Source organism: Aphelocoma coerulescens (genome assembly GCF_041296385.1).
Source record: "Aphelocoma coerulescens isolate FSJ_1873_10779 chromosome Z unlocalized genomic scaffold, UR_Acoe_1.0 ChrZ, whole genome shotgun sequence".
Taxonomy (NCBI): Eukaryota; Metazoa; Chordata; class Aves; order Passeriformes; family Corvidae; genus Aphelocoma; species Aphelocoma coerulescens.
The window spans coordinates 60,428,351-60,455,707 of record NW_027184085.1 but is presented as its reverse complement, the minus strand read 5'-3'; the positions used below and the strand labels follow the sequence as shown (position 1 = coordinate 60,455,707).

Here is a 27,357-nt window from a genome sequence, read left to right as displayed (position 1 = left end):
CTAGATCTGGGAAAGATCTGGCCTTGCAACCTCAGCACTGCCTATACTTGTGTTCTCCATCTGCCCAGCCACTCTACACAAAACTGCCAGACTGACCTGTTCCCTGTCCTTCTCTGCTTTCTAGAATGATGTTAAAGGCCTTCTCTTTAGGCTACTGATGTGGAAACACATCTTCCTTCATTTGGGTTCTAAATGCAGAGCAATAATCTTACAGAAGTCTTACAGCCCAGTCACAGGGCAGGCAAAACTACAGTGAGGGCACTGTAGTTCGGAAACACCCAAGCCAACTTCAATGTATACACTTGTTCTGAGGGAAAATGGCAAAGGAACACACATAGAACTCAAAGTCAGAGCTACATAAAAACTGTGGAATCCTGTCTTTACTCAGAGTGCCTGGTAGAGCACGGGAAGTATTATTCCTTGGTCTAGAAAGTGTAAAGATGTGTCCAGAGTACCCAGCTATTCAGCTTCAGGAGTTTGCTATCATGCTGTTTTATCTCAAACAACTTGTTTCATGAGCCATCAAGCAACAGCTTTTGTTCTTGCAAGTTTCTCAATGCTGGCAGAAAAATAAGTAGATTGCTCCTTGCATCCACTTGCTATCCTGCATTAATAACGCTAGAGAGCAAAGACTGGGTGTTTCTTTCACACCCGAAAGCAGTTTTTGGCAATGAAGATGTGAAGATAAATCCTGACAGCCAAATCAGCCAAATCAGCCAAATTGGAAGGTAAATGTACCGAAAGTAAATGAGTTTTTTGAGGAGCTGGAATTAATGAGCAGCCACCTGCTCTGCCTTAAGGCATCCCCGGGATGCACTACTGTCCTCACACAGGTTGTCCAGTGCTGTCTTCTGTCCTTTAGATGGTGTTTCAACATTTACAGCTACGGCTCAAAGCTAGAGCTAGACACTGTGCAACAGTTTTGAACCATCATCAATCACCACGACCTCCAAAATGCTCTACATTCCTGCAGGCACTGGCAAGGTGCTGGGAAGCAAACTGCTGCACCTCCCTTCTCCCTCTTCCCTGGCCTCCATGAACCTTCACTCCCCACTTCCTAGTGATTTAATCCATACCAGCCTTGCAGTCCTGGGTAGGCTGAAAGCATGAACAAAAACGAGTCTGAGAGTTACTAGGTTTCACAAGGTGTGTAGGAGGGTTGCTGTGCTGTCCTGGAATCTGGAAGCTGAGATGGAGTTGAGACAGTCTTGCTCCATAGCCCGACTCTGGTACTACCTTGGAGTTACTTCCACAAGCTCAATGACGAACTTGAGGCAGAAGGATTTTCCCTCCTCTGATCCACTGCCTAGTCTGCAGAATGGGGAAAAAAGAACCTTTCTTGCTCCAAATTCATGTAAAAGGAGCTAATGTTTGTCATGTGGAGAGGAAATACCCATTCAAAAACACCTGTTTCTTCTGCCCATCTTGTACCACCATCTAGGTGTCCACATCTGGGTGATTCAAAGATTGTGAAGGGCTCTGAAGGATAACCACAAAAAGTTTGAAAGCATGGAGTTGTGAATTGGTTGTGCAGAGCTGTGTAGGGTCTGCTATTTCCAGCAGTGAGTGAGTGAGCAAGCCTGGGGGTGCGATGGCTCTGGGTCTTTCAGAATTTCATTCTTTCCACTTTCTTTTCCATCACCAACCTTTGTTTCAGATCTGCTAAAGGTTGTCCTGTGGACTACTGTCTGGGGAATCTCCACTGAGACTTGTGACCTTGTATTTTAATGACAGGCCATTTACTTGCTATTAAGTGCTGAAGGCTGGAGGATAAATGCTCATTTCATGGTTGATGCATCTGAAGGAGATATGATTTAGTGATCCAAATGATCCCTGTTTTTATCTTACCATATTCCTAGGAGTTTAATGGAAGTGGATGGTTCTGTGTGTCATGAAATGCATAGATCTCCTGAGGAGGGATTAGGGCCTCAAGAGGAGAAGGCATACCCAGGTGTCCAAGTACCAGGCTAGCCCCCCTCTCCTGGGGCTTTTGTTATGACTTCAGAACGGCTTTTGGTCTAAGCTTATTGGGAATTTGGGCTGTATCAGTATGCACCACAGGTATGACAAAGATGAAGAGGTTTGTCATGATCACTTTTTGAATATGAAAAAGCCTATCAGAGCCTTCCCTATCCAAACATCCAAAGGCAGCAAGAGTGTCAAGTGACAGTTTGTATTCACCAAGCAGGGATCTCCTTACTACAATGCAGTGTTTGGTCTGCCAGTAAGTGGAAATGAAAGGCAGAGATGTAGTTTCTGCAGTGACTTCAGACGTTGAAATTCTCATATTACAGCAAGACACTCCAAGACTGTCATTTCTGAATACCTTCCAATGCAGAACCTGGTTGCTATCACCCATGGGCAGTGGTTTTCTTTATGTATTTGTAAAGAAGATGTGTAACCAATGAGCCTGTTAGCACTCCCTGCTCTAAATCAGTCATCCTTCCCTGTATGGAGCTTTACCTCTATGACTGCCAGAAGTTACATATTTCTATTTAACTTTTGTACTTAATCGGATTCTTTTATCATGTGCTAGTGTCAGGATTTATGTGAGAAAGTTCAGTCCTACAGAGATGAGCTGAAGGTAGGCAGCAATATTTCTGTCTTGGCATTCATGGAGCATATTGATTTACACTTTCAGACATGTGCCATTCATCCTATATCTTTATTGCTGTGCATTCAGTGTACTTCCAAAAAAGTGCATCAGTAAAATCACTGCTTCCAGTGAAGTGCTCAGAAGCAATCCTAGTTTATAGCAGTCCTTCTTGCACGTAAAGTCATGAGAAAATATTATGGAAAGGAAACAGATGTCTTGAGCCCAATCCTACAGAGTAATACAGATTCCCAGGAGACCCACAAGTGTTTTCCTCTGCTGTTAACTGCACTGGGTGCAGGACTCTTGGCTGCAGGAGGCCCAACTTTCACCTCTTGGGGTTTTGGGATATAAGTAAGGGGAAGTTTTGGTTTTGAGTATTCTTGCAGAAAAGTATAGTAACTTGGAGGAAAGAAATGTTTTAGACATCCTGTCATGTGCTCTGTTCTAATGTATTGTAGATCCTGACAGTCTATAATTGAAATTAAATTGCAGTATTTAGACTGACAAATGCCATGTATTTTGCCTAAAAGCATTATTTTCCAATGTTTTTTTGAAGATCTTAATTGCGTTTTGAAATTCAAGCAATTTCTTTCTAAGGTGAGAGTTGCAAGAGGGTTGCAAAAATTCCATTTGCTGCACAATTTCACCTAATGAGGTGTAACTCACTAGGGGTTTGGCCTAGGGATTTGTGCAAGTCATGAAATATGGACTCATTTTCTGCTCCGTGAATTTTTGGATTCTGGGGGCTTTTGTTCCAGAGAAGAGCAAGTGTGGTGTGGTAATAAGTGAGCTCTTAAATGTCTTAGGCATCTCTGTGAGTGAAAGGGACATGCAGAATTGGTGGACAGCTGACTACCTAAAGTCAGTAGCTCGGGACAGTCCCTGACACAGAAATGCAGTCACTGGGGGTTTGTATCACTGGATTAACGGCTCGTTTTAGGCGAGGCAGAGTATTTCATAGGTGACAGCACCTCCTGGTTGTTACCATTCTCTATCCTTCACATTCCTTCCCCGTAGCAGCCACCTGTTCTTCCATCTTTTGCCCACCATTTGACACATCTTTCTTCTAAGTTCCCCCAGGGCAATTTTCATTGAATTCCTCACTACATGTGTGCCAATATGCATCAAGAAGAGTTGATTCTGGTGTGATTTTCAGCTGCTATTTGTAGATTGTGCAGTGAACCTGTACTGGGGGCAGCAGCCACCAAAAGCTACCAGCATCCCAGGAGAAGGAGCACCTCTTGTCCATAGGGAGCAAGCTGGACACTCCTCAAGCCTCATAAACCAAGCACAGAGCCCAGAAATGGGCTCCTTTCCCTGCTTTGTCCCATCTGTCCTCTCCCTTCTTTTTGTCCTTTCTTACTCCCTAACTCCTCCTCCTTCTTTCCCCTCTCTTCTGCCTCTTTTTTTCCCCCTCTTTCTGTTCCTGTTGAGTTACTTTCTTGACACCTAGTGTATTGTGTTCTCCAAACACGAGAGCAAAAGACAGTGCTGTGCCAAAAAAGCTCAACTCATATCAATGTTAACCTTCCCAACCGCTTTTTCCTCATGTTTGATTTCTTCCAGGAAGAAAATGCTTCCCTTTGGTTCTTCATATACTTTCTTTCTGGTAATTTGTATTCATTCAAGGTCTGAACAAATCTGCTGTCCTTGGTGCTAAGAAAATCCCTGTACATAAATTTAGGACAGAATGTCCCAAGATATGCATAGAAACCATCCCTAACAAAAAGGTTCATCCTTAAGCCAGGAATACCCCATCAAGCAGAGGCCTCTCAAAGGTGCAGCTGCTAAAGGACTATGTGCTGTTACATACTGTCTGCAGGAGGTCACTGCATCCTTCTAGGGGAAACACACCAAAAAATACATTCAGCTATGGAATGTGCACCTGAACAATGCAGGCTATTGAAGGGATGGCATCCTGCTGTATTGCCTCTCGTGCTATATTCTGAGCTGGACAGTATCTCACAGTGAGACTCAGATCACAAAAAGGACGAAGTTCTGTTCAATGGCCTCTGCTGATACCCAAACACACAATGATCAGCAGTGAAATTAAGGAACATGGTGTTCCTCTCAGGATTAGTTTCTGCACTCTGGTAAAACCACAGTTCAGATGACTCACTTGAGGACTTTCCATCCTGAACACAAGAGGCTGGCAACAAAACTACAGCATAACTCATGTCACTCCCTTTCCTGTTAGTTCACCAGCAAAACAGCCTGTAATAAGAAACATAAAACATGGACACACAAGGCCATCCACTTGCTTAAAAGTGTGTTGCACACAATAGATGCTGGCCAGGCCACTTGCACGTGTATGTTGGTTCCTGTCAGCAGGAGGGGGAGAAGGTATGAGTGAGCCAAATCAATCTGCTTAGAAGTGTTGTGAAGTAAAAACACCTTAAGTTTACATAACATCTTGCCCTGTGGAGTGCAACATGGACTTTTTAATACAAATAATGAACCTTTTGAAAGCTACCACTGTCAGAGTTTTTACTAAGCTAAGCTGAGTCACCACTTCCCCTCATGTCTCACAACACTTAACTTGATCTAAATTGGTAGCACCCTCAGTATGCACAGAGCATAACCTTGCTTTTCTGGAACTTGATTCTGCAAGTCAAGGGGAAGAATGCGAGAGAAAGACTTTGCATCCATCTCATTTAGGGCCTGTGTTAAACTCTTGGTTTCCTCTCGCCCCTGAAGGGGGTGGTTGTGGTATCACTGCTGTACTTGTGCCCTCTGGTAGCCTGGCAGTCCGGGAATTGTTTAAATTTGTGGTGGTCCAGAGCACATTTCTACCTCCTCCTTGATAAAAGCCTTCATCATCATGATGCATGCCATTTGATCCACTGACTCATTTATTCACTTTGTCTTTTTTTTTTTTTTTGGTAGGATTATCAGCTTTCAGCAGAAAAGCACTTCAGACCACAACTTAAGTTACTTTAAATCCTGGGTGCCATGCACCTGAAAAAGCCCCAGACAACTACTTGACCATAACAGCAACACATCATTGACAGAGCACTTACCCACTTCTAGACAAAAGCTTTTCTTAATCCAACTCCTGTATAAATAGTCTTGAAATTTTCTGAATATAAAGCAACTGACTTAGGAGTAATTTTGGAAGGTGTCCACACAAAACAATGATGTCTACCATACCTATTCTTTAAACCTAAGCCATGCAATATAAAGTACCTCATATCACACAATTAGTTACTGCTTATTTGAAGTTCGTAACTCATAATTGGACAACACTAATTGAAGGCACCTTTCCAGTTCCCCCCATAACTTTGTATTTACAGAATTAATGTGAAAGGATGCAGTAGATCCCAAATAATTTCTGGCATCTGCAGTTGAATTCTGCCCCAACACGAAGAGATTTATGATTATGACTGCCTGCATTAGTGACGTGCTGAGCAAAGAGCCAGTAACCACACTGCCTTGCTAAGCACGGCTGATTACAAACAGCAGGGAACCTTTGTGATATACAGCAATAGAAGTAATGATCAAGGGTCAGGGGGTAGATTAACTGTAGTATGTTAGAACACAAGTTGACTACTCAAATTATGATGCAAAGCTTTTTTGAAGAATAATGTTTCCCAAAACCATATGCAAACAAAACAATCAGACCACATTCATATATTAATTTTTTATTTTCCCATACAATATTCACAGGGTCTGCTTTTTGTCTTATTCAAACTAAATTTTTCCCCCCATTCCCTCAAACTAAAGAACCGACATTTCAGGACACAAAAAGAAGTCTTGTAAACATAAAACATCCAACACATAGCTGAAACCCAGAGCATTTAGCTATTAAAAACACAGTTATATCCCCTTTAACGCAGGGTGTTTTCTTGTGTATCACACCATTAACCAAACTGTTCATATACTAAAAAGGTGCAGCTTTAACCAAAGGTTACAATGCACTTCTTCACCCACTGCGTGTTAGCATGTGTTTTATTATATCCTATTCAGTCAGTTATTTTAAAAACTATATACAGCTATGTTTAAATGTGTATTTGTGCCATGTTTTTAACAACACAAAAATAAAGGCATTGTTAAGCTGGTGCTGCATATTAGGCAGCAGGATGCCAGAGCATTGGTTCAGACACCTAACTTCAATGGAAAAGTCAAGTCTGCTAAACCTCTGCAGTGGGACTAATATTGAACAGTCCACTTCCCACATTCAAACATTATGAAAGATAAAGAGACATGTATGCGATAGCTGATCATCATCAGTTTCATAGCACTATTTACCAATTTTGCCAGCACACAGAACAACTCAGTGGAAAAAAACCCCAACACAATTCAAGCCTTAAAACAAATGCCTTTGATGTGATTAAAGATACATAACTAATATTCAAACTCCAGAAATAGTGAACACTAGCAAACTAATCATGTTTTGACACTTGAACCAAAAGTGTACCACTTGCTTCATTATTGTGTGCAATGCAGCACAGAAAGTACTAGACGTCAGTTGCTGAAACACAAGAAGAAAGCATAGAGGTACAATCAAGAATGTTGTGTGCAGGCACAGATTTGTATCGCAAGACAAAAGCACACTCTTTTGTTTTCTCGTATTAGTGGGTCTAACTATTTCTGGGGAACCTGCATCCCAAAACGAGACTGCAGTATTCAAAGTTCAGTACAGGACAGCAAAACTTTACATCCTGAATTTTACTTAAAAGATTTTTAATACCTCCATGACTTTCTAAATAATCTTTGAGCTGTCTGATGTTTTCCTTCAGTTTCCAAAAGAGCAGTCATTCAGTCCACAGCAGAGTAGGGACACTTTTATTTTTTTCTGCCATGACATGATTTTAAAATCAAGTCATCTTAGATCAATTCTTGAGACTGCTGAAGTGTCACCTGAACATGTAATTTCAAATTTTTACTAGAAATAATATAAGCAATTAATAACGGTGTAGCACTCTTTCTCTGCTTGCCAAGCACTTGTACAAGAAGCATCTTTTGATTTAGCTAGTAATACATCACAAATTTTTCACTTTAATTTTGTGTGCATTTAAGAATTGGTCAGCCTACTTTTTCTTTCAGAGCCATTTGAAGGAGTTTAGCCTAACTATGACCAGCCCAATTCAAGCTATGGGCATGTACATATATTTACTACCTTCCACAACCAAATAAAACAGAACTTTACAGTACGTAAGCTACTGAAGACATGAGCAGTGAAAACAACGCAACTCTAATAACTCTACCAAAAATATAACCTGAAATATTTAAAACATTTCCTGACCACTAACAAAATAGAGTGGCAATTAGATGCACAAGGCCGTCATGTCTCAGTGCACCACACAGAGGAATATTTACAGCACTTGTGCAATAGTATCAATATAAAATTGCCCTCTTAACTAGGAAAACAATTTAGTAAAAAGCCTTGTACGTGCCTAACACATAATATAACCTCAACCAGTGCTGGTGCTGTGCTGCTTAACAAACTAAGCTACTTCTGGTCTTAAATCCAAAAGGCAGCAGCAGCATATATGAGTACTGCACAGTTTCAATGACAAAGTTACAAGACTCCCTATTCTACTGCATGTTTTTTACATTAACTTGGAAGTTTGGATTTCTTTTGTATGCAGAAGTGGATTTCCTGAGTAGTCTCAGCTTACAATTTCTTCAGTAAAACAAACGTAGCAAAAGAGAAAATGTATTTATTTTAATGCAGAAGAAATGTATGTTTAAGCAATCATAATGAAGTATAAAATTCAGCAAATTCTGAAGATGAAGACTTTCCAGGCTGATGAAGAAAGTGAACCACAATGTAGTGCCAAGCTTTCAACAATTTTACAAATAAGCAAGGGGTATGATTGCATTTTTTTAAAACAGCAAAATCAAATCAGTGCACTACAGTTAATCACATTTTCATTTTTATAATCCAAGATATTCAGCCTGAAAATTAAAATCAAATGAGATTTCCATATATATCATCTCTCATATCGGACACTAGACTGTTGGGTTATTTTAAAGTGTTACACTGCAGATGACTAATTGTACTGGTAAAAATCATGCTTGGATTGGATTAGTATCAGTAGAAATAAAGAGAGACTAGACACTGACAGATATTTTAATATAGGAATTGAAACACTTAAGTGCCAAAGTATCCTTAAAAATATTTCAAATTATGTGTCCCTTTCATAACATTTTGGGTCTGTTTTGTGATTTTTAACAGATGAGGAGTATACACATTTGAATGTTGCATATATTCAGACCTCTGTACCTACAGTTAGTTGGAGAACCGCTAATCTTAGTGAGTAACACACCTGAAACATTACCGCCACTGGTTACGATCCAACACGCGTTGTCGTGGTTCTTTTATCTGAGAAGAAGCTTTTAAGGAGAAACACCTGCCCGATACTAACAACAAGAAGAATGATTGCTTCCCCTATTGACCAGTAGGCCACCCTTGTGTTTAAATCCTCTGCTCTGCTGCGGCCCTGTGCTTCCCTCAAGCGGAAGTGAGTCTGATAATCAATGACAGACTTCAAAGCTTCATGAATTGAAACACACGCAGACTCCATCTGCAGAAACAAATAAATACACAACACAGAATTAAGAATGCTTCTAGTGGTTTTGTGCTTTGGTATTTAAAATGAGGAGTCATGTGACTTTGCAAGCTAAGAATTAACTCAGACAAATGTCAGACTGAAATAGTGTAAATACAGTAAAATTTAACTTATACTGATCAAACTTTACACACAAAAATGTGGTGCTGTTAAATACAGAAGCAGATAAAACCACAGATCTAATAAAAAGTAATGAGCTCTGAGAATTAATGAAAAAATTCTAAATTCATACTTGGATTCAAAATGAACATCACAAACATTTCTGAAATGTCAGTGATCCTCCAGCTGTTAATTCCACAGGAAAACAAGCAATTGCTTAGAATACTAATATGCACACAGCATATATTGAATGCTTCTGTTTCACAAATATGACGTTCTTCATTGCTTCATTCTCACTCAAGTTGTACAATGTCTGTTCTGTTGTCAAGAGACCATTCTCTTAGTCATGTATACAAAAAGTGGTTAGGGAAGGGACAATTGCTATCCTTCAGTGCTCCTGAACACTCAGTACTATACTCATATAAAAATACTTAGAAACTTGCCCAATTTCATTGTAATTTTTCATTTTAAAAAAGCATTATTGGTTATCCAAGCCCTAGATAATTTTTTATATAAATTTCTCGCACCTTCACTTTATCTTCAGTAAGGAAAAGTACTCCTCACTGTGTTTTAATCATCAAGAGATTAGTCAATATATCTTCAATAGACTTATTTTCTACTAACAATTTTAGGTTTCTCTTTAATGGCTTAACATGAGTATAAGCACGAATTATCATAAAAGGAAAGGTCTAACACCCTTATAGGGCCACTCTCAGTCACTTATATTTGTGTCTCACCGTATTTTCAAGTTGATGACTTTCAAGACACACGTCTGAACAAGTCTAAGGTAATCTTCTCAACAAAATTCAGGAAGAGTTTTCCCAAACTAAGCTTTGCTGTTGGTAAATTGTAGAAACAACCTGATCTGCACAAGGGATTTAAACAAGGTCACACTGGTTTTAGAGATTTACTTTAACTACTCCCATGAAAGGCTGCCCAAATTTGGTCATGCCACAAGCCTGACCAGAACTGCACAAAGAACCTCCTTACCAGAGAAGCAAGGAAAAGAAATTAAGAGATACAGTATCAAGAATCTGAACACAAAATATAGCAATGCAGGAATTCATTAAATGTTCCAAAGGAAGTTTTAATGTATTTAGATTGTGTAGAGGTGGTACATAACTGTAAAATCCTGAAAATATAGTAACAGTGATGCTCCAACACTTTGTAGACTTATAAAGATCAAATATCTAGAAGCCAGATGAATACAGCTGACATTATTAATTTATTTTGCTAGAATTTCCTTCTCCATTTAAAAAACAGTAGTTAAATGAGTCCTCCTCCTAAAAAAAGACTCTCCTGTTTTAAATATAGAAACAATCCCCAGAGTTTCTCCAGAGCCTGGAAAACTTTTTAAACCCTATTCCACCAATATTTAGTTTGTGAATTCCACACATCAAGAGGCACACTGCTGAGGCATTAAAAGGAAGTTTCCTTAGAAACTTCAGAAAAACCCCACCAACCAAACCGAAAACAATCAAAAGAACCCCCCAGAAACCACCCGAACAACAAGACCCCAAACAATAATGGCCTTATGTTTCTGTCCTAATTTCCTCTTAAACATTCGATGATTGCTTCTCAGCTCTGTTTTGTGTTCTACAAATCCTATCATTACAAAGAAAGCCTATTTGTAGTAATTTAGAGTATTTTAAAAGCTTCAATGAATTTATTTTCAAAAGTGACATAGATAACGAATGCAGCTGAACTTGAAGAAAAAAATGCCTTCACCTAACAACTTTTGTCAAATACAACAGCGTTTTACCTGGGTAAGTGCCGTTACTCTGTTCTCACTAGGAAACAGTGGTGGATCTTCTCCAACTTGGAAATCAAAGTACACAGTTTTGTGTGTGAAAGTAGAGAACTCATTGCTGAAGCAGAACTTGTATGTTCCATTTCTGGATGCAGTAAATGTGAAACTATCATATTGTTTCTTCATCTCTTTGTACAGTACAACGCCATCAGGATCTTCCAACCGACAGTCAACATCATAATGACCTCCAGTGATCACCTGGAAACAAAAACCAAGAAATTGTCTCTTTAAAGAAATGGACATTGATATATTTCTTCTAAGAAGTATGATCTGTCAGGTGGAACTGCAAAGCTTTTTGCTTTGTAAGTGTTTTAAAATATAATGCACTCATTTGAATGAGAATCTTTCAAAGCAAGCCTGCAAAATTATATTCCCATGGACAACACACAGAAGATAATTTAAAATGCTTTAAATTCAGCATATGCAATGTCAACTGTATTTTCAAACCCTTTAGGAGACCAATTTCAGTTACTTTGTTATTAATAACTGTACAACAGCAAAGGCTACAGTAGATGAAACTCAGTGGGACAGCAAAGACATGACTGTAATGAGTCTGACATTTATATACACAAGTCCTTCGTGGAACTGATTAATCCAGCTGAGACTGTGAACATGCAGCCAAACACTTCCTTCCTGTGTGGCCAGAAGAGTGTAACTGCCCTACTGTATCAGCTGGGTTAGGCTGCAGGAATGGTGTTTGACCTGTAGAACAGGAATTCCAATCTGTCCAGTTTTCCCATCTGCTTCTAACAACAGAGCAACACTCTGGGAGACCTGTCGCCTCCCTGCCTCCCTCCTGCACAGTTACACACGGGAGTTCTTCCAAAAACCAGCACATCCGGATAATGCCTGCAACTGACTCAAAACTTCACTATTGTCCCAAAGGGTTTTTGAGGCTTTGATTACTGTTGGTCTATAGTGTATTACAACCTGGATTCTACAGGAAGACTGATCAGGAGTTTAGGTGTCCACAAGGTGGTATTCTGATGACTCTTACATAGCAATCTTACACTTTATCCTTGCTGCAAATTTTTTACTTTTTAGATAAAGCATGCTGAAGGAGGAAGAGACTAATTTCATATGCGTGCAGAAATCACTGAAATATTTTAGTATCTGTATCTGCACTTCAGTCCAAATGGCTCATCAGTTTACTGAAGTACCAGATTATTAAAATGATGACGTCAGTGGTAAAACTGAAATAACAGCAGACTGGAACAGCAGCTCCTCCACAAAGGCAAAGTTTTACAAGTATCCAATTGGCAAGCAATAACACAGCTCTTCATTTTTGAAATACAATCTACAATTTGATAAGGGTGTGCTTTTTACCAATTACATGGCAGTCACTTGCATTCAGCTGCACAGACACCCTGAAAATGTCAATTTACATAGAGGCAGTAAAGATTGGCCAGGGCTTTGAAGTTCCCCTAGGATTCCTTCCATGGAACTTGCTGTACCTCCTGTCAGCCCTTGAGACATACTGCCAAAGGACATTCACACGGCACTTCAGCCTGCCAGTGGCTGGTCAAATCCAGACTTTTCTTTTAGCAGTGCTAACGCTGTTCTGGTCACCAATAAAAGTGGCAACAGCAGGCTTATCTGTCCAGTGATTCCCACTTCAAAACTGCAGAGGAAAGTACTATACAGAAAAGACTTTATAGAAGAAACAGTCAAGGACAAGAAATATTTGGGTAGGGAAAAAGTTATCCAGGACCTAGAACACACAGGACATAGTAAAATGGTAATATTCGGCAGCAACATTCCCCAAATATACTTTGATGGGACAGCAGCCGACAACCTAGAAAGCACAGGACTTCAGCAAGAAAAGTCAGCCCATAAAAATCACACAGTCCTTTCAAAAGCCCCCAAAAAGTCATCAGGGATAACTTTTGTCTCATGCTACTGCGTACTGCCACTGACTTCATCTACTGAAGTGACAGACTGAAAGGTTCTAACCCTGCTAATACACTCAGAGGCACCAAAACAGTGATGCTGTACTGCATGCTTGTCCTATCACCCTTTCACTGTTTAGTATGTAACCCAAATCTGAATTGTACTGGAATATGAAACATTAGCTCTTCAGATATTCTATGCTCATCCTGGCGATGCTTCACGAAGCACAAGGAAATTACGTCTCCGGCACCTTGTTGGTCAGGTGTGCTTTAGGTATTCTCTGCGCTGTTCAGGTGGGGCACTACATGGCAGCGACCAGGGCACAGACACTGCCAGTTTGCAGGGCCAGCTCTGTGTCCCCTCAGCCCTGCACTACACGGAAGCCTCCCAGCCGCTCCCACAGTTTTCCTTAGTCCAGCTGGAAACCCCTCATTGGATCCAGCCGCTGCTCCGATGCCAGGCGCTGCTCCCAAATACTCCCTAAAGAAAGGGAGGTGAGGGAGAGCTCCCCAGCAGCGGCCTGGGCTCAGGGCCGCGGCCCAGACCGGCCAGCGCGAGGCCACGCCCGGGGCGGCTCCCCCCGCCCGGGTACCTGGAACTCGAGGGTGCACTTGGTGCCCTGGGCGATCTCCTCGTAGAAGCACTGCTTGGCGTTGTCGGGCAGCTCGAACGTGATCTCGGAGGCCCGCGCCGCGCAGGCCGCCAGCGCCCACACCAGCAGCAAGGGCGGCAGCGGCCCCCGGGAGCTCCGCGGCGGCATCACCCGGCGCGGGGAGAGGCGAGGAGGGCGCGGAGCGGCTCGGGGCGGCGGGGGCTGCGGGGCTGAGGGCGCTGCGGGCGGGACGCGGCGTGGCCGAGGGGACCGAGCAGCAGCAGCCGGAAGCGCCCGCGCGGCGGCAGCGCCTTCCCGGAGCGCTTCCGGGACGTGTGACCGGCGGGGAAGGGGGCGGTGAGGGGGCGGGCTCCGGCGGGCATGGTCTCGGCTTTCCCCCATCGTGTCGCGACTGGAGGTTGGCTGTGCGCTCAGCGCCATTGCCCGCGGTTAGGTGTTGGGAGGGTCCGTCTAGGCGGTAGGCCCTAAAGCTGGAAATGGCGGGCTGCTGTTGCCGAGCGCACGCGAGAAGCGACCTCCGAGAAGCAGGCCACACAGGGAGGAATCTGGAGAGTTCTGCTTCGCAGGTCCTTAAATGTTCATTGCAGAGAATGAATAAGATGAATGAATAAACAGATATATAAAACATCGATCAAAATGCTTACTCTGACTGCAGGAGTGTTGGCCTTCAAGTTCTATTCCAGTAAATGCAGTCAAGGGAGTCATAGAGGGTTAAAGGTTGGAAGGGACCTTAAAGATCAGCGAGTCCGAACCCACCTGCCATGGGCTGGGACACTTCCCACTAGAAGGGAAGGTTGCTCAGGGCCCCCATCTAACCTGGCCTTGAACACTGCCAGGTTTGGGGTATCCCCAACCTCACTGGACGACCTCTTCCAGTGTCTCACCACCCTCACAGTAAAGAATTTTTTCCTCGTGTCTAATCTAGGTTTCCCCTCTTTCAGTTTGTACCCAGTTTGTACTCACTACAGTTCCTGGCAAAGAGTCCCTCTCCAGCTTCCCTGCAGGCCCCTGCAGATACTGCAAGGTTGCCATAAGGTCTCCAGGCTGAACAGCCCCAACGCTCTCAGCCTTTCTCAGTCATTTTTACAAATTCAAAAAAAGAAATCAAAGATGTCGTCCATTCTTATTAAGTTCTGTGGCAAATCAGGCAGAGTAGGAAAAGGAAAACTCAGCTCAAACCTCCCAGGCAGGAGCGTGAGCTTGTAATGCAGTGGGTCTGGTCACCCATTTTGCTCCTCCGGAAGGAGGGCTGAACTTCTATGAAGTACCTACTGCCGAAAGAGGCGCCACACTGGGCTGCTGCTGCATAATCCTCTAGCCTTGAAGAGACAAGTCATGTGCTAGCGTGTGAAACGTGTGATTTTCATCCTCAGCACTGTGTAAGAAACCTGGGCATCAGTTTGAGGACTGTGGATTTCACAGGACTGAGGTACCCAAAATTCATATGTTGGAGGCTCTGGTAGATTTGCAGGTGTGGATTATAGTGAGATGGCAGATGCTTTACCAAGTAACACCCCCCACCCCACCAGCAGCTGAGGCAGACATTATCCATCTACAATTAATCCTCAGATACTTGCTGTTTTCATTTAAACAGACTGTTTTATTTTAGATGGCATTTAAGTGTTGGCTGATAGCTGAGACAGCTCAAAAGCAGGTTATATATATACGATGCAGCTCCAGCCATTTTACTGAAATCAGTGACTACAGGCTTGTAAGAACTGTATCACCTAATCATCTTCTCCTTCATGTGGCAAGAAATACATTTCAGGAGGACTTAATCTGTGATTTTTCACAGCAACTGTAGTGATCATGTATGACTTACAGTTTCCTAGTTCATTCTTTCCAGCTGTTTTCTTAAAGTTTCCCTAAATGGGCAAAATGAAGCTTACCTAAGAAATGACAATTGGAAACCTATCACCAAATAATCAGACAAGAAAACAGAAGGCTAAAGATATAGAGCAGGCAAGAAAGAAGTCTGGTGACACCTGCAGAATAAGCAAAAACCCAGAAGATATCCCAATCCCCAAAATAAATCAGCAAGAACAGATGAGATGACATCCTTTTCTTTTTGGACTGGGGTCAGAGAGTATAAAGCATCAACTAAGTGAAGAAGGCAAACTGCTTGCAGGAAGCTCTCAAGCCTGTTCCCCTTAACTCCAGTGACTAAGGACCACCAACAAGCAGAGATGTCAGCACTAACTGCATAGCATCAATTCCACTGAATTGTGTGCTTGTAGCTCATCTGGTGTGGATTTGGTAAGGATTAATTGTTTTATATATGTAGCAATCATGATAGTAACTGAGAACTAGCTACTAGCAATATGAACTGCTTATGAATTTCAGTAATTCTTTTGCAGCTTGAAACTGAAATAAGTTAAATAAATATAATAAGTTCAAGAAATCTGTTTTAGAGGGAGTCATAGGAAGAGTTTTCTTTTCCTACTAGACAATCTGTTTAAGCAGGGGGAGACTTGGTTTGAGGTGCTCTCAGCATAGTTCTTGCCTGAGAAAAATCTTTATGATTTTTTTTCTCTATTATGACAGAATATTTGCAAGAAGAAGTCAGTATTACAACTTCCCCCATCCATGTATGCATAGACAATTGACTTTATTAATAATCCTTTTTACCTTATGTGCAAAGTCAAAGACTAGAAAAAAACCAAGGATTCATTTTATTTTTACATTGGTTTGACTTGTAAGTGTATGTTGCCACTTTCTGTCTGTGGAAAATTAAAATTGTCAAAGACTTGTATTTCTTGTGCAGACAGTTAAAACATGCTCTTCTGAAGACTGCTAGTGAACCGTAGTTGTACAAGCAGTTCTTGTTCCTTCAAAAACACATGGAAGCCACTGCAGAAAGACCAAAGAAATCTGCAAAATACAGGATATTCAGGTGTTTGTGTTTCTTCTCTGCTTTGTAGCTGAAACAAGTTTCTGATCTTTTCTCCTGAGGTAGTTACAGACCTTTTACCCATATTAGAGGTTGTAGATATGGATGCAATTACAGACTTATAAAATAAGGTCTTATGACTGAAATAATATTTCCTGTTTTTAAATAGTAAAACAGAAAAACCCCTGTTCTTCACCTTTACAGTCCTTTAATATCTTTCCAGAAATCTGATTGTGTGTTACAGTTAAAAAAAATCCACTTTATAATTTAAATTTTGTTTTCATTTAAAGCGCATTCCACAGTATGCTTTATGTTGCTACTCAGACTACATAAAATGGTAACGTTTCCCCATTTTAAGTACCTCAGCTTTGAAAGCCTTTGCTGTTGTCTTGCTTTGGCAGATTTTATATAAATAATAGACCTTGATGTCAAGATATTAATTCCTCTTCCCAGTATAGTGCTTAATTTTGGATAGGCTAAAATTACTGAAATAAACCAGACAAGCTAAAATACAAATTAATCTTTCTTTTCACTGCCCTTCATACTTTGAAAAGCAGCCTTGTATAATGCTGGCACCTGCAAAAAACACTTGAAGGACAGTCAAGTATACTAACACATTTTCTTCACACTGTTTCAGTGTAATTTGTGCAAAGTCATGCTGTGGAGGAAAAAATCACCAGACCTTAAAGCTGCTTGAATTTATCCTTTTTTGCAAGGTTCAGTGCATTTTCTAACCTCTGTTGTCATGTTTTCAAAACTGCAGTGAACATGAAATGAGCTTGTTTGAGTCTAGAAAGTCAGTGCACTACTGTCTACGCTCATGTTAGTTGATTACACAAAAGCCCAAACACCTTCAAAATAATAGACCAAGAAAATAACACATTCAAGTAAATGTTTTAGATGAAAACCAAATTTAGGTGCACCCAAACTTAAGCATTTACTGTATTTCCACAGGTATAGCTTCCCAGACAAACAGGCTGCTCAGTGCAAGGAGTTGGAAGAAGGGAGATTGTTGGGAAAGTTGTGACCCCTGTTACCATCTGAAATACCCCACATGCACTCTTGCAGAGTCCTGAGTCTTACTAACAAGAACAGTTTGTGAACCTGTATTCGTATAAACACAGTCCTTGGATTTTCAAAGATATATTTGTACGTAAGAAGGTCGAATGGATTAGAATTTGTTTCAAAATGTCCGTTCCATGGTGGGTTTTTGTTTGTTTGTTTGTTTCTTGCTTTTTTTCTTTTCAGACAAGGTAGGGGACTCAACATAATTGCAAATGTTGGAAAAAGTTTTTACTTACCGGCCCGAGGCGAGACCTGCAGAGACTCGGACTGCTGCTCATTCTGTAGCACACAAGAGGGAGCTCTTGGTCACCACAACCTTCATAGAGCCATAGAATCATGGAATGGTTTGGGTTGAAAAGCACGTTTGTAGGTCATCTAGTCCATCCCCCTGCAATGACCAGGCACATCCTCAATTAAATCAGTTGCTCAGAGCCCCATCCGGCCTGACCTTGAGTCTTTCCAGGGGTGGGGCACTTCCCGCTTTGCTGGGCAAGCTGTGCCAGTGTTTGACCACCCTCATTGTAAAATTCTTCTTTCTTAAACACAGTCTAAACCTACCCTCTTTCGGTTTAAAATCACTACTCTTCTAGTTCCCTCTTCTCAGTTTTTGTTCAAAGTATTTTCTGTACGTAAGGTTTTCACCCTTTCAAATTAACTCTTTTCCTTTTTAATTCAGTGATAAATGGATATCAAAATTTTAAAAAAATTAAAGTGAAATAGTGGCAATCTTGGCCATACATAAAGTAGGCATAGCTCAACAGAACATAGCACTGAAGGCTCACACCTTGGTCTCACAGTGCAGCAGTGAAAGCCGCACGCCACTTTAGGTACCAGGACTCCGTGCATATAACCTACAGAGATCTCCAGCAGTGAGGCTTACAAGCACCCGTCTTCTGAGCAGGGAGGGAGCTGCAAAAGCTGCTTCATGGGAAATGAAGAAATGTTACCCCGTGGGAAATGTCTGACATTTCTCTGTTCTGGCATTTGTGGCAGATGTGACCTGCTCTCAGCAATCTCTGGCTGACATTAACAGTTCCCAGTCCTCTCCAGAGACAGGTGCCGTCTCCAGCCCTGTTGCCCAGCATATAGTGCTGGGCTGCGACAGTAGGACCATCCCCAATTATTTTAGTTTCATTAGGACTTGGAGTGCTCAGGGTATATGAAAGATCAATTCCTGTTAGTCCAAACCTGGAATTCAGTGGATGGTGTGAAGGGGAGGGATCTGGGGAAAGGCTAAAAGACCCTAAGAGACAATAAAAGGCTGGCTGAATTAGATAGGAAGCCCAAAGGATGCCCTGACCAGATTTTAAATGAAGCATTTTAAGATTCCAAAGCACTCCTCCCAGTAGCTCACCTTCTGTTTAGTTTTTTTCTCCCAGTCATGGCTGAATTTTGATAATCCTCTTACACTTTACCTAATGAAAGAAAGACTTGTGTTTTCATATGTGCACTTTTATTCCCTCAGATTTAGGGTACTTATGTTATAAAACATCTGGGATGGAGTTAACTTTCTTCACAGTAGGTAGTGTGGTGCTGGGTTTTGAACTTGTCCTGAAAACTGTGTTGATAACTCAGGGTGTTTTCCTTGCTGAGCAGTGTTTATGCAGAGCCAAGGCCTTTTCTGCTTCTCACCCCACCCCAGCAGCAAGTGGGCTGGGATGCACAAGGAGCTAAGGAGGGGATGCAGCTGGGACAGCTGACCCCAGCTGACCAAAGGGATATTATATACCTTATGACATCATGCTCAGCATAGAAAGTTGAGGGAAGACAAAGAAGAAGGAAAAGAGGGAGGTTCATAGAGATGGCATTTGTATTCTTAGGTCACTCATATGCATGATGAAGCCTGGCTTTCCTGGACATGGCTGAACACCTGCCTGTCCATGGGAAGGAGTGCATTATTTCTTTGTTTCACTTTGTGTGCATGTGTGGCTTTTGCTTTGCCTATTAAACTGTCTTTATCTCAAGCCATGAGTTTTCTCACTTTTACCCTTCTGATTCTGTCCCTTATCCCACTAGGGGCACATGGGTGAGCAGCTGTGTGGGGCTGAGCTGCCAGCTGGGGTTAAACCATGATAGTACTTAATAACTTACTATCTTTACAACTATGTGTGTAATGGGTCTAATAAAATACATCGTTCTCCCTACAGAAACTGTTTGAAAGTATTTGAAGCAATATTGTGGCTTTATAATAGTGGACACATTTTAAAAGACCAAAACCAATAATAATTGTCTATATTTTATATATTCCTCTTTAAAAAGGGACAGGCAGGGGAAATGAGCAGGACGTGTTGCCTTCTATGTCAATGACAAGCTCGGAGTGCATGGACTTCTGCCTGGGCATGGATGATGGGCCAGGATTAAATGGCAGGGACAGGGGACATGAGTCATCTATAGGCACATAGGAATTACCTCATGTTCACAGCCCTGGTCCTCATGGGGGACTTCAGCCACCCTATCATCTGTTGGATGGACAACACAGCAGGGTATTAAGCAACCCAGGAGTTTCCTGGAATGCCTCGATGGTAACTTCCTTCTCCAAGTGATAGAGAGGCCAGCAAGGAGAGGTGCAGTGCTGGACCTTGTTCTCACCAAGAAGGTGGGGCTGGTGCGGGATGTGAAGCTCAAGGACAGCCTGGGCTGCAGTGACCATGAAATGGTGGTGTTGAGATCCTTAGGGCAGAGAGGAGGGGGCAAAGCAAGCCCTGGACGTTGGGGGAGCTGTCTTGGCTTAGAGGGATCTGCTTGGTAAACTGCCATGGGATAAAGCCCTGGAGGGAAGAAGACCCCAGGAAAGCTGGTTAATGTCCAAGGATCACCTCTTTCAGGCTCAGGAGCATCCCAATGAAGAGGAAGCCAGGTGAAAACGTTAGGAGGCGTGCACGGATGAACATGGAGCTGCTGGACAGATTCAAACACTTAAAGGAAGCCTACAGAGGCTTGGAGCAAGGACAAGCAGCCTGGGAGGAATATAGAGAGATTGTCTGAATACCCAGGGATTAGATTGGAAAAGCTAATAGAGAGAATTAAATCTGACTGGGGGACATCAAGGGCAATAAGAAAAGCTTCTATAGGTACACTGGTGATAAAGGAAGACTAGGAAAAATGTGAGCTCTCTCAGGATGGATATAGGAGACTTGGTTACTCAGGGTGTGGAAAAGGCTGAGGTACTCAATGACTTTTTTGCCTCTCTTCACCAGTTAAGTTCTCCAGTCACACCACCCCAGTTGCAGAAGGTGAAGGCAGGGATTGAGAGACCCTGAACCACCCACTGTAGGTCAAGTTCAAAAACATCTAAGAAACCTGAAGGACCCAGCAAGAGGCTTGTGTGGGTCCTGAGTGAACTGGTGAAGGAAGTAGCTAAGTCACTACCTGTCATACTTGAGAAGTCATGGCAGTCCAGTGAATAAGGGGAAACATAATCCATATTTTTAAAAAGGAAGGAAGATCCAGGGAACTACTGGATGGTCAGTCACCTCAGTACCTGGCAAAACCATGGAGCCAAACCTTCTGGAAACTAACTAAGGTACATGGAAAATACAGAGGTGATTGGTGACAAACTTCACTAAAGGCAAACCATGCCTGACAAATTTGGTGGCCTTCTATCTCAGGATTACAGAGGTGGTGAATGAGGGAGGAGTGACTGGCCTCCTGTACCTGGACTTGTGCAAAGCATTTGACACTCACACACAACATCTTTGTCTGTAAAATGGAGAGACATACATTTTGCATCTCGACCACTCAAAGGATAAGGAGATGTCTGGATGGTTGCAGTCAGAGTTCCAGTCAACAGCTCAATGTCCAGGTGGAGACTGTTGACGAGCGATGTTCATCAGGGAACCTTGGGACCAGCATGGTTTAACATCTTTGTTGGTGACAAGGGACAGTGGGATGGAGCGCACCCTCAGCAGGTTTGCTGACAACACCAGGCTGGGTGGGACAGCTGTCATGGTGGAGGGAAGGGATGCCATCCAGGGGAACCATGATAGGCTGGAGAGGTTGGACCATGTGAACGTCATGAAGTTCAGCAAGGCCAAGTGCAGTATCCTGTACCTGTCAGGGCAATCCCAAGCACACGTACTGGCTGAGTAGGGAATGAATTGAGAGCAGCCCTTGGGTGAAGGTCTTGGGGGGTTATTGCTGGGAAAGAAGCTGGACATGACCCAGCAATGTGTACTTGCAGCCCAGGAAACTAGCCATATCCTGGGCTGCACCAAAAGCAGCATTTCCAGCAGGGAGAGGGAGGTGATTCTGCCCCCCTGCTCTGGTGAGACCCCACCTGGAACACTGTGTACAGTTCTGGAGTCCTCAGCACAGCACAGGAAATACATGGACTTGTTGGAGCAAGTCCAGACTGGGGCCATGAAGATGATCAGAGGAATGGAGCCCTCTCCTATGATGACATGCTGAGAAAATTAGGGTTGTTCAGCCTGGAGAAGAGAAAGCTCCAAGACAATTTTCTAATGGCCTTCCAGTTTCTAAGAAGGCCTGCAAGAGAGCTGGAGAGGAAATTTTAAAAAGGATATGTAGTGATGGGACAAGAAGGAATGCCTTTAAACTGAAAGGGATGTGTTTAGATTGGATATTGGGAAGAAATTCTTTACTGTGAGGGTGGTGAGACACTGAAACAGATTTCCCAGAGAAGCTGTGGATTCCCCAGCCCTGGAAGTCTTTGAGGCCAGGTTGGATGGGGCTTCAAGGAAGGTTTTGAAAATGGTGCTTAGTGGAAGCATTTCCTTCCCATGGCAGGGAGGCTAGAACTGGATGATCTTTAATATCCTTTTCAGCTGAAACCATTCTATAATTCAGTTTTTCTTTTCTGCAATATAGCTGAATGGTTCTTCCCCATTCATAGTGACTCCAGCAAAATAATCAGGTCCACTGGGAATCAGCTGGAGCTTTGTTTTGTGGCTTTTCTCACTTGTTCTGTATGCTTTGCTGCTTTTATTTGAGATACTGGTGCACTCACGTATTCTTAGAGGAAATAGAAGCCTTTAGAGAAGCAATATGTTGTCAAAGTGTTTTAAAAATAGGAGTTCAAGCCTGGATGTGACAATCTGTAACAGATTAAGTCTAGGCAAAGATCATCCATTAAATGATTTCAGGATAAAAAACCCATGTAGCTGTGTGGAGAGGGAGAGGAAGAGTCAGAGGCAGAGGAATTTCTTGAGGTGCAATGAGGATGGGGAAAACAGGATTAAGGGGGAAAAGCAAACGTCTTAGGTGGGATTGAAAATAATAACAATAAAGCTGCTACCCAGGAGCTTGTAGCTGTTGTAAAGTTGCCGTGTGCAGAACAGGATAGAGAGAAGTGAATGTGCATTTTGGGACTTACAGTTAGATGAAGAAACATGGGAACCCTTTCTAGTCCTCACTCCTCTCTTTTTAGCTGGAAAAGTAGCCAGTGTAAAGTGTATATTGCAGCAAAAGGCACATACAGTTTTTATATGATTCACCAAAGCATTCAACAAAAATAGCTGTCAGGTAAAGGCTGGCTAGAAGTGCTTCAAACTTGGGTGAGAGATGATAACTTCTAGAAGACAGGAATGGTTATCTACCATTGTCACTAATAAAATGAAAGAGGGATGCTCTTTCAACAGTTACACAAAATGCTGTGTGAACATTGTACTGAGTGCACCGAAAAAATTGTATTTCTAAAGAGTGTCTCAGTTTGTAGACTTGTGCAAAGACATTGCAGATACTTAATTCTGGAAGTCATAACAAGAGAAGTGGAAAAGGATTAGTAAAACCCACACAACTATTTGGCCTCTTACATGTCCACAAAAAGATGTGGAACATGGTAACTATTTTAGAACACAGAGCAACCTTGGATTTCACATGATGACATCATGGCTGTGACAGAAAATGAACTGTTGAATCATGTGTTCCTTTTTCAGAAAGAAAAGCTTCATGTGTAAACACCATTTTTTCACCCATTTGTACAGAGTAAAAAGATGAATTAATTAACTAATTAATAGACAAGAAGTGACAGAATGCAGTTTTCCACCCTGATTTGTTCTGCAATTGGTCCACATAAAGAAATAGAGGTATAGAAACTGAAGAATAATTTCATCTGCATCTAAATCTAAAGCCTAATTTCATGTAAATCTCAAAGAATATGCTCGTGCAAGGCAGATAATGAAGATCTTCTGCCCAGAAGACAGTCTTTCAGAAAATGGTTCTCTGTACCACAGATTGACTCTGACTGGAAGCCTCTAGAAAAGAACAAAAAACAAACAAAAAACCAAAAAAACCCAACAACAACAAAAAAACCCCACCAAAAAACAAATCCAAAAAACCGAACAAACAAGCAAAAAAAAGCAAAAAAAACCCCCAACCAACCAAACTACCCCGCCCCCAAACCTTACTGCAGACACAGAGACCTTTCTCAGTGCAGATTGCTCAAGAGTTTGGGCTGGAAGCCTGAGTCAAAACTGAACAAAAGCTTGTCTGCTTAAGAAGAATTCACTTCCAGCAACCTCTGTTCCACAACGGCAAAGCTCTGTCAGCCACATGGGGCACAGCAGGAAGAAGAAGAGAATCCAAGAGGAAACTTGGCTTCATACCTATTGCAGCCGTAATCACCCTTTTTGAACAGAATTCAGCTGTCAGTCATGTGGAAGACAAACACCTGTGAGGAAGTACGGAAACAGGTCATATTAGAGATGATATTACAGCCAGCATCTGCTGCTTGTCTGCCACTCTGTTAGGAGAAAACAGTAATGCAAGTCCTGTCATAAAATCTTATGATTGTGATGAATGAGGACACTGGGCAACAGGGAGAAATATTTTTTGAAAGAAAGAACAGGAATGATGCCAGGCTTTTATGGACTGATTGTTGTTGCTGCTGTTCTTTACTGGATCCTGGGCACAGGGAAATAGTTATACTGATAGACAGTGAAACCTGTTCCCTTTCCCTCTCCTAAGGCTTCTATTCCAATCTCATATTTTCTGTTTCCACTTCCTGAAATTTCTTGGGTTATCATCTCACTTGGCCCTTCTAAAGATATTTTCAAATTATTTGCATAAGTAATCCACCTAAACTTGTAATGTTTATTATTTGTCTCTATAAGGGGTACTGTCTAGTCTGCAGGGCCTATCACATTCATGTAAGACAGGTAGCTATCACTAGGTTAATGGATAACCAGGTTTTATACCAGTATGGACTATGAAACCAGAGAGATTTCCATGCTGTATTTTGAATTACATATTGAAGTCTTTGGTGCTGGCTGGTACTTAATCACAGGCATGGAAAGATGATGTCCTTATGCCAGTCTGTAAAATTACTTGTATACCCACAGCTGCCTTCAAAAGATGCTCCTAGCGACTTGATAATTTTGCAATATACTTTCTATCCCAGATGCTCACAGGTTCTTTCAGGGCAGAAGATTAATTTGTTTTGTTAGCAAAAGTGGCAAGCAGATAATCTCATAAACCTGGTCTGGTGTGATACAGGCGTTTTTAAAACAGAGAGGGGAGAGTTTTAAAGTGGCTGTGGTAGGGAAACAAGGGTTTGCTTCAACAGTTAGATTTGCTTATGGGGAGAAGAAGAAAAGTTAGGATAGTATTGCAGATGAGTGAGAGGCAGTAACAAAAGTCAGTTTCCTAGTTCTAAGTACTTGTAGATCTTCTTGGTGCCAGGAACTGCAGTTGTTAATTTTTCAGCATCTTTTTACTAGTTAGGATACTGTGACACATTCTCAATACAAAAATAAGGTAGACTGAAAACTCTTTATGTTGTAACAAGTAGGTAATAATTAAAGTTGTATACAGAATTAAAAACCAAGATCTGGATTAATGTCATAGTATGGTTTTAATTTGCTTAATAACTTACCATAGTACAGACAGGATTTTAACAGCAGTTTTTTCTGCATTAAATGAAACTGAAAGCTGATATAAGGAAACTCTGCAGAGAAAATTAAGTATTTAAAGAAATTCAGGGGCTTTGTTTAGAGTACTGCTTCCATTTTTGAAAGTCACATGTGGAGCATTTTAATTCCAGAAGACTTTAAAAATTGCACCTTTAGTTACACTGCAAAATAGTGATGTTGGTATTAAAGAACTTTTTAGAATAAAGCTGTAAGGAGGTTGCAATGAATCCATGCACTTTTTTGTCTTGGAATTTAGGTGCTTATAGTATATATTCTGCTAATTTTTCTGAGTTAGAATTTATATCTCTGGGTTGATATTATCAATAACTGGTGAGGACTTTAAATTGTAGGGCTGTGTCTGCAAAAATGATAACAATCATCATTACTGCAGTCTGCAGGTCTGGACAAAAATACATGTGGTTCTGGTGACAAACAGAACAGGTAGAATCTTTCATTCAGATACCCTTTGCGTTTGCACATTTTTAATATACTAGATGCTGCAAAAAGTGGGAGAACATGAAAACAAAAAAACCTCTGTTTCCTTCCTGGAATAAGCATGTTAAATATGCATATATTGCATTCTTGAAACAGCTTTGGGTTTGGACAAGCAATAAAAGAGCCCCTGAAACTGTGAGTAATACTTTTCATAACATTAAGTTTACAAATTAGAGAGGGAACTTTATAAAATTACTTTTCCCCCCCCCATATATATGCGCTTTTCCTTTTCAAGAGTGTTGATATGTCTCAGTAGATTGTCGCTACTTGTTGATAATTTTTAACTTTCTGTGTATGTCAAAGGACACACATGCCTTTCCTTCCTTGTGCTAACAGTCAGAATATTAGCTGTAATTTGAGGGGAAGAGTTAGCCAGGATCACAGTCCTCAACAAGGTTTTTCTGTTTTATCAATGTTACATGGAGCATAGAGGAAAGTCTGCAGTCTTGAGATCATCTGTCCAAGAAAATAAAGGAATACAAGCAGGGTAAACTACCTTTCTTCTTTCTCTAGAAATAGCTGATTCTTTCACTGCTAGGTCAGCTACTCCCAGTCTAAAAGGATCTTGAGTGTGGAGATAGCTAAAGTTTACCTTGGATCAATGCATGATACTTCTAATGCAGCAACGTGATCATCTCTGCTCCTGCAGAGGTCACCCAAATGAAGGCATCATTTGCTTCTTCAATAGGGCACAAAAGTTACAACTCAGCACATTTCTTAGAGAGTAAACAGGTGAACCAGATAGTGTGTCACAGAACTATAGCACTGAACATGATATATTCAGCTGGAGGGTAGTGGCATCTCAAAAGTGAAGGTTTCTCTATCATGCTGTAATATCAGCAAGTTTTTTAATTGCACATTTATACAATTGCTAATTTGGTGCACTGATTAAAATAGGAAGCAAGTGCAGTTATATAATGGGACATTTGTGATTACGATTGCTAAGTCATTTGCACCTGTGCCAAACCGAGCAGGTTTATGCTTTTTGCAAAATGGAAGTATTAAGGAAAGATGGGGAAATGGATGCAATCAGAAATTGTGAGTTTGGGCAAAGAAGGATCCTGCATTGCTCATTTCTAATAAAACTAAGTGGCCTGGAGCAGTGATTTTATAGACTGCCATGATTCAAGATCTGTCTCATTATCTGTGTTATAATATACACATACTTCTAATCTGAAGAAGGTATTCCCCCCGCTTCCCCAACAAAAAGAGAGACAAAACAGACAATCTTTGGTGTAGCTAGAAAACAGGGTACCAAAAATCATTTACTTTAATGGGAAAACACCAAAGGTCACTTATCCCAAGGCACACTTATGCAAATCAGTTTTTCCAGAAAGAGTCACATTTCCAAGGAAGATGGATTTGAATATGTAAGGTTAACATTTATGTTCCTGAAATTCCTCCATAGAGTATCATTCAGATACTCTTCCAACATATCAAGAGCCAGGTCTCTGGG

The 27,357-nt window shown here is 41.5% G+C and overlaps 1 protein-coding gene and 1 long non-coding RNA gene across 3 annotated transcripts in view; both read right to left on the bottom strand.

Annotated features, from left to right (window-relative positions):
- Nucleotides 1-6,221: 6,221 nt before the first annotated feature.
- TMED7 (transmembrane p24 trafficking protein 7) lies at nt 6,222-13,875 on the bottom strand. The gene is made up of 3 exons (XM_069001635.1): nt 13,563-13,875; nt 11,033-11,278; nt 6,222-9,126 (listed from the first exon to the last, which is right to left on the bottom strand). The coding sequence occupies exons 1-3, from the start codon at nt 13,728-13,730 to the stop codon at nt 8,890-8,892; spliced, it is 651 nt and encodes a 216-aa protein (XP_068857736.1). The 5' UTR covers nt 13,731-13,875; the 3' UTR covers nt 6,222-8,889.
- Nucleotides 13,876-16,184: 2,309 nt separating this feature from the next.
- The window catches only part of LOC138103338 (uncharacterized), a 31,635-nt gene continuing 20,462 nt past the window's right edge, over nt 16,185-27,357 (bottom strand). Inside the window, exons 2-5 of one of the 2 annotated variants that reach the window (XR_011147703.1) lie at nt 24,102-24,166; nt 18,893-18,953; nt 17,775-17,926; nt 16,185-16,454 (exon numbers count right to left, since the gene is read on the bottom strand). This is a non-coding gene — a long non-coding RNA (uncharacterized lncRNA). The remainder of the gene's footprint in view (nt 16,455-17,774; nt 17,927-18,892; nt 18,954-24,101; nt 24,167-27,357) is intronic. The other variant, XR_011147702.1, reaches the window with a different exon arrangement.

Excerpts from the sequence above, each read along its gene's own strand:
- TMED7 (XM_069001635.1), bottom strand. The coding sequence starts at position 13,730 with ATGCCGCCGCGGAGCTCCCGGGGGCCGCTGCCGCCCTTGCTGCTGGTG. Across the intron at positions 11,279-13,562 it reads AGTGCACCCTCGAGTTCCAG|GTGATCACTGGAGGTCATTA; the intron begins GTACCCGGGCGG and ends TTTTGTTTCCAG. Across the intron at positions 9,127-11,032 it reads GAGTAACGGCACTTACCCAG|ATGGAGTCTGCGTGTGTTTC; the intron begins GTAAAACGCTGT and ends TTGTTTCTGCAG.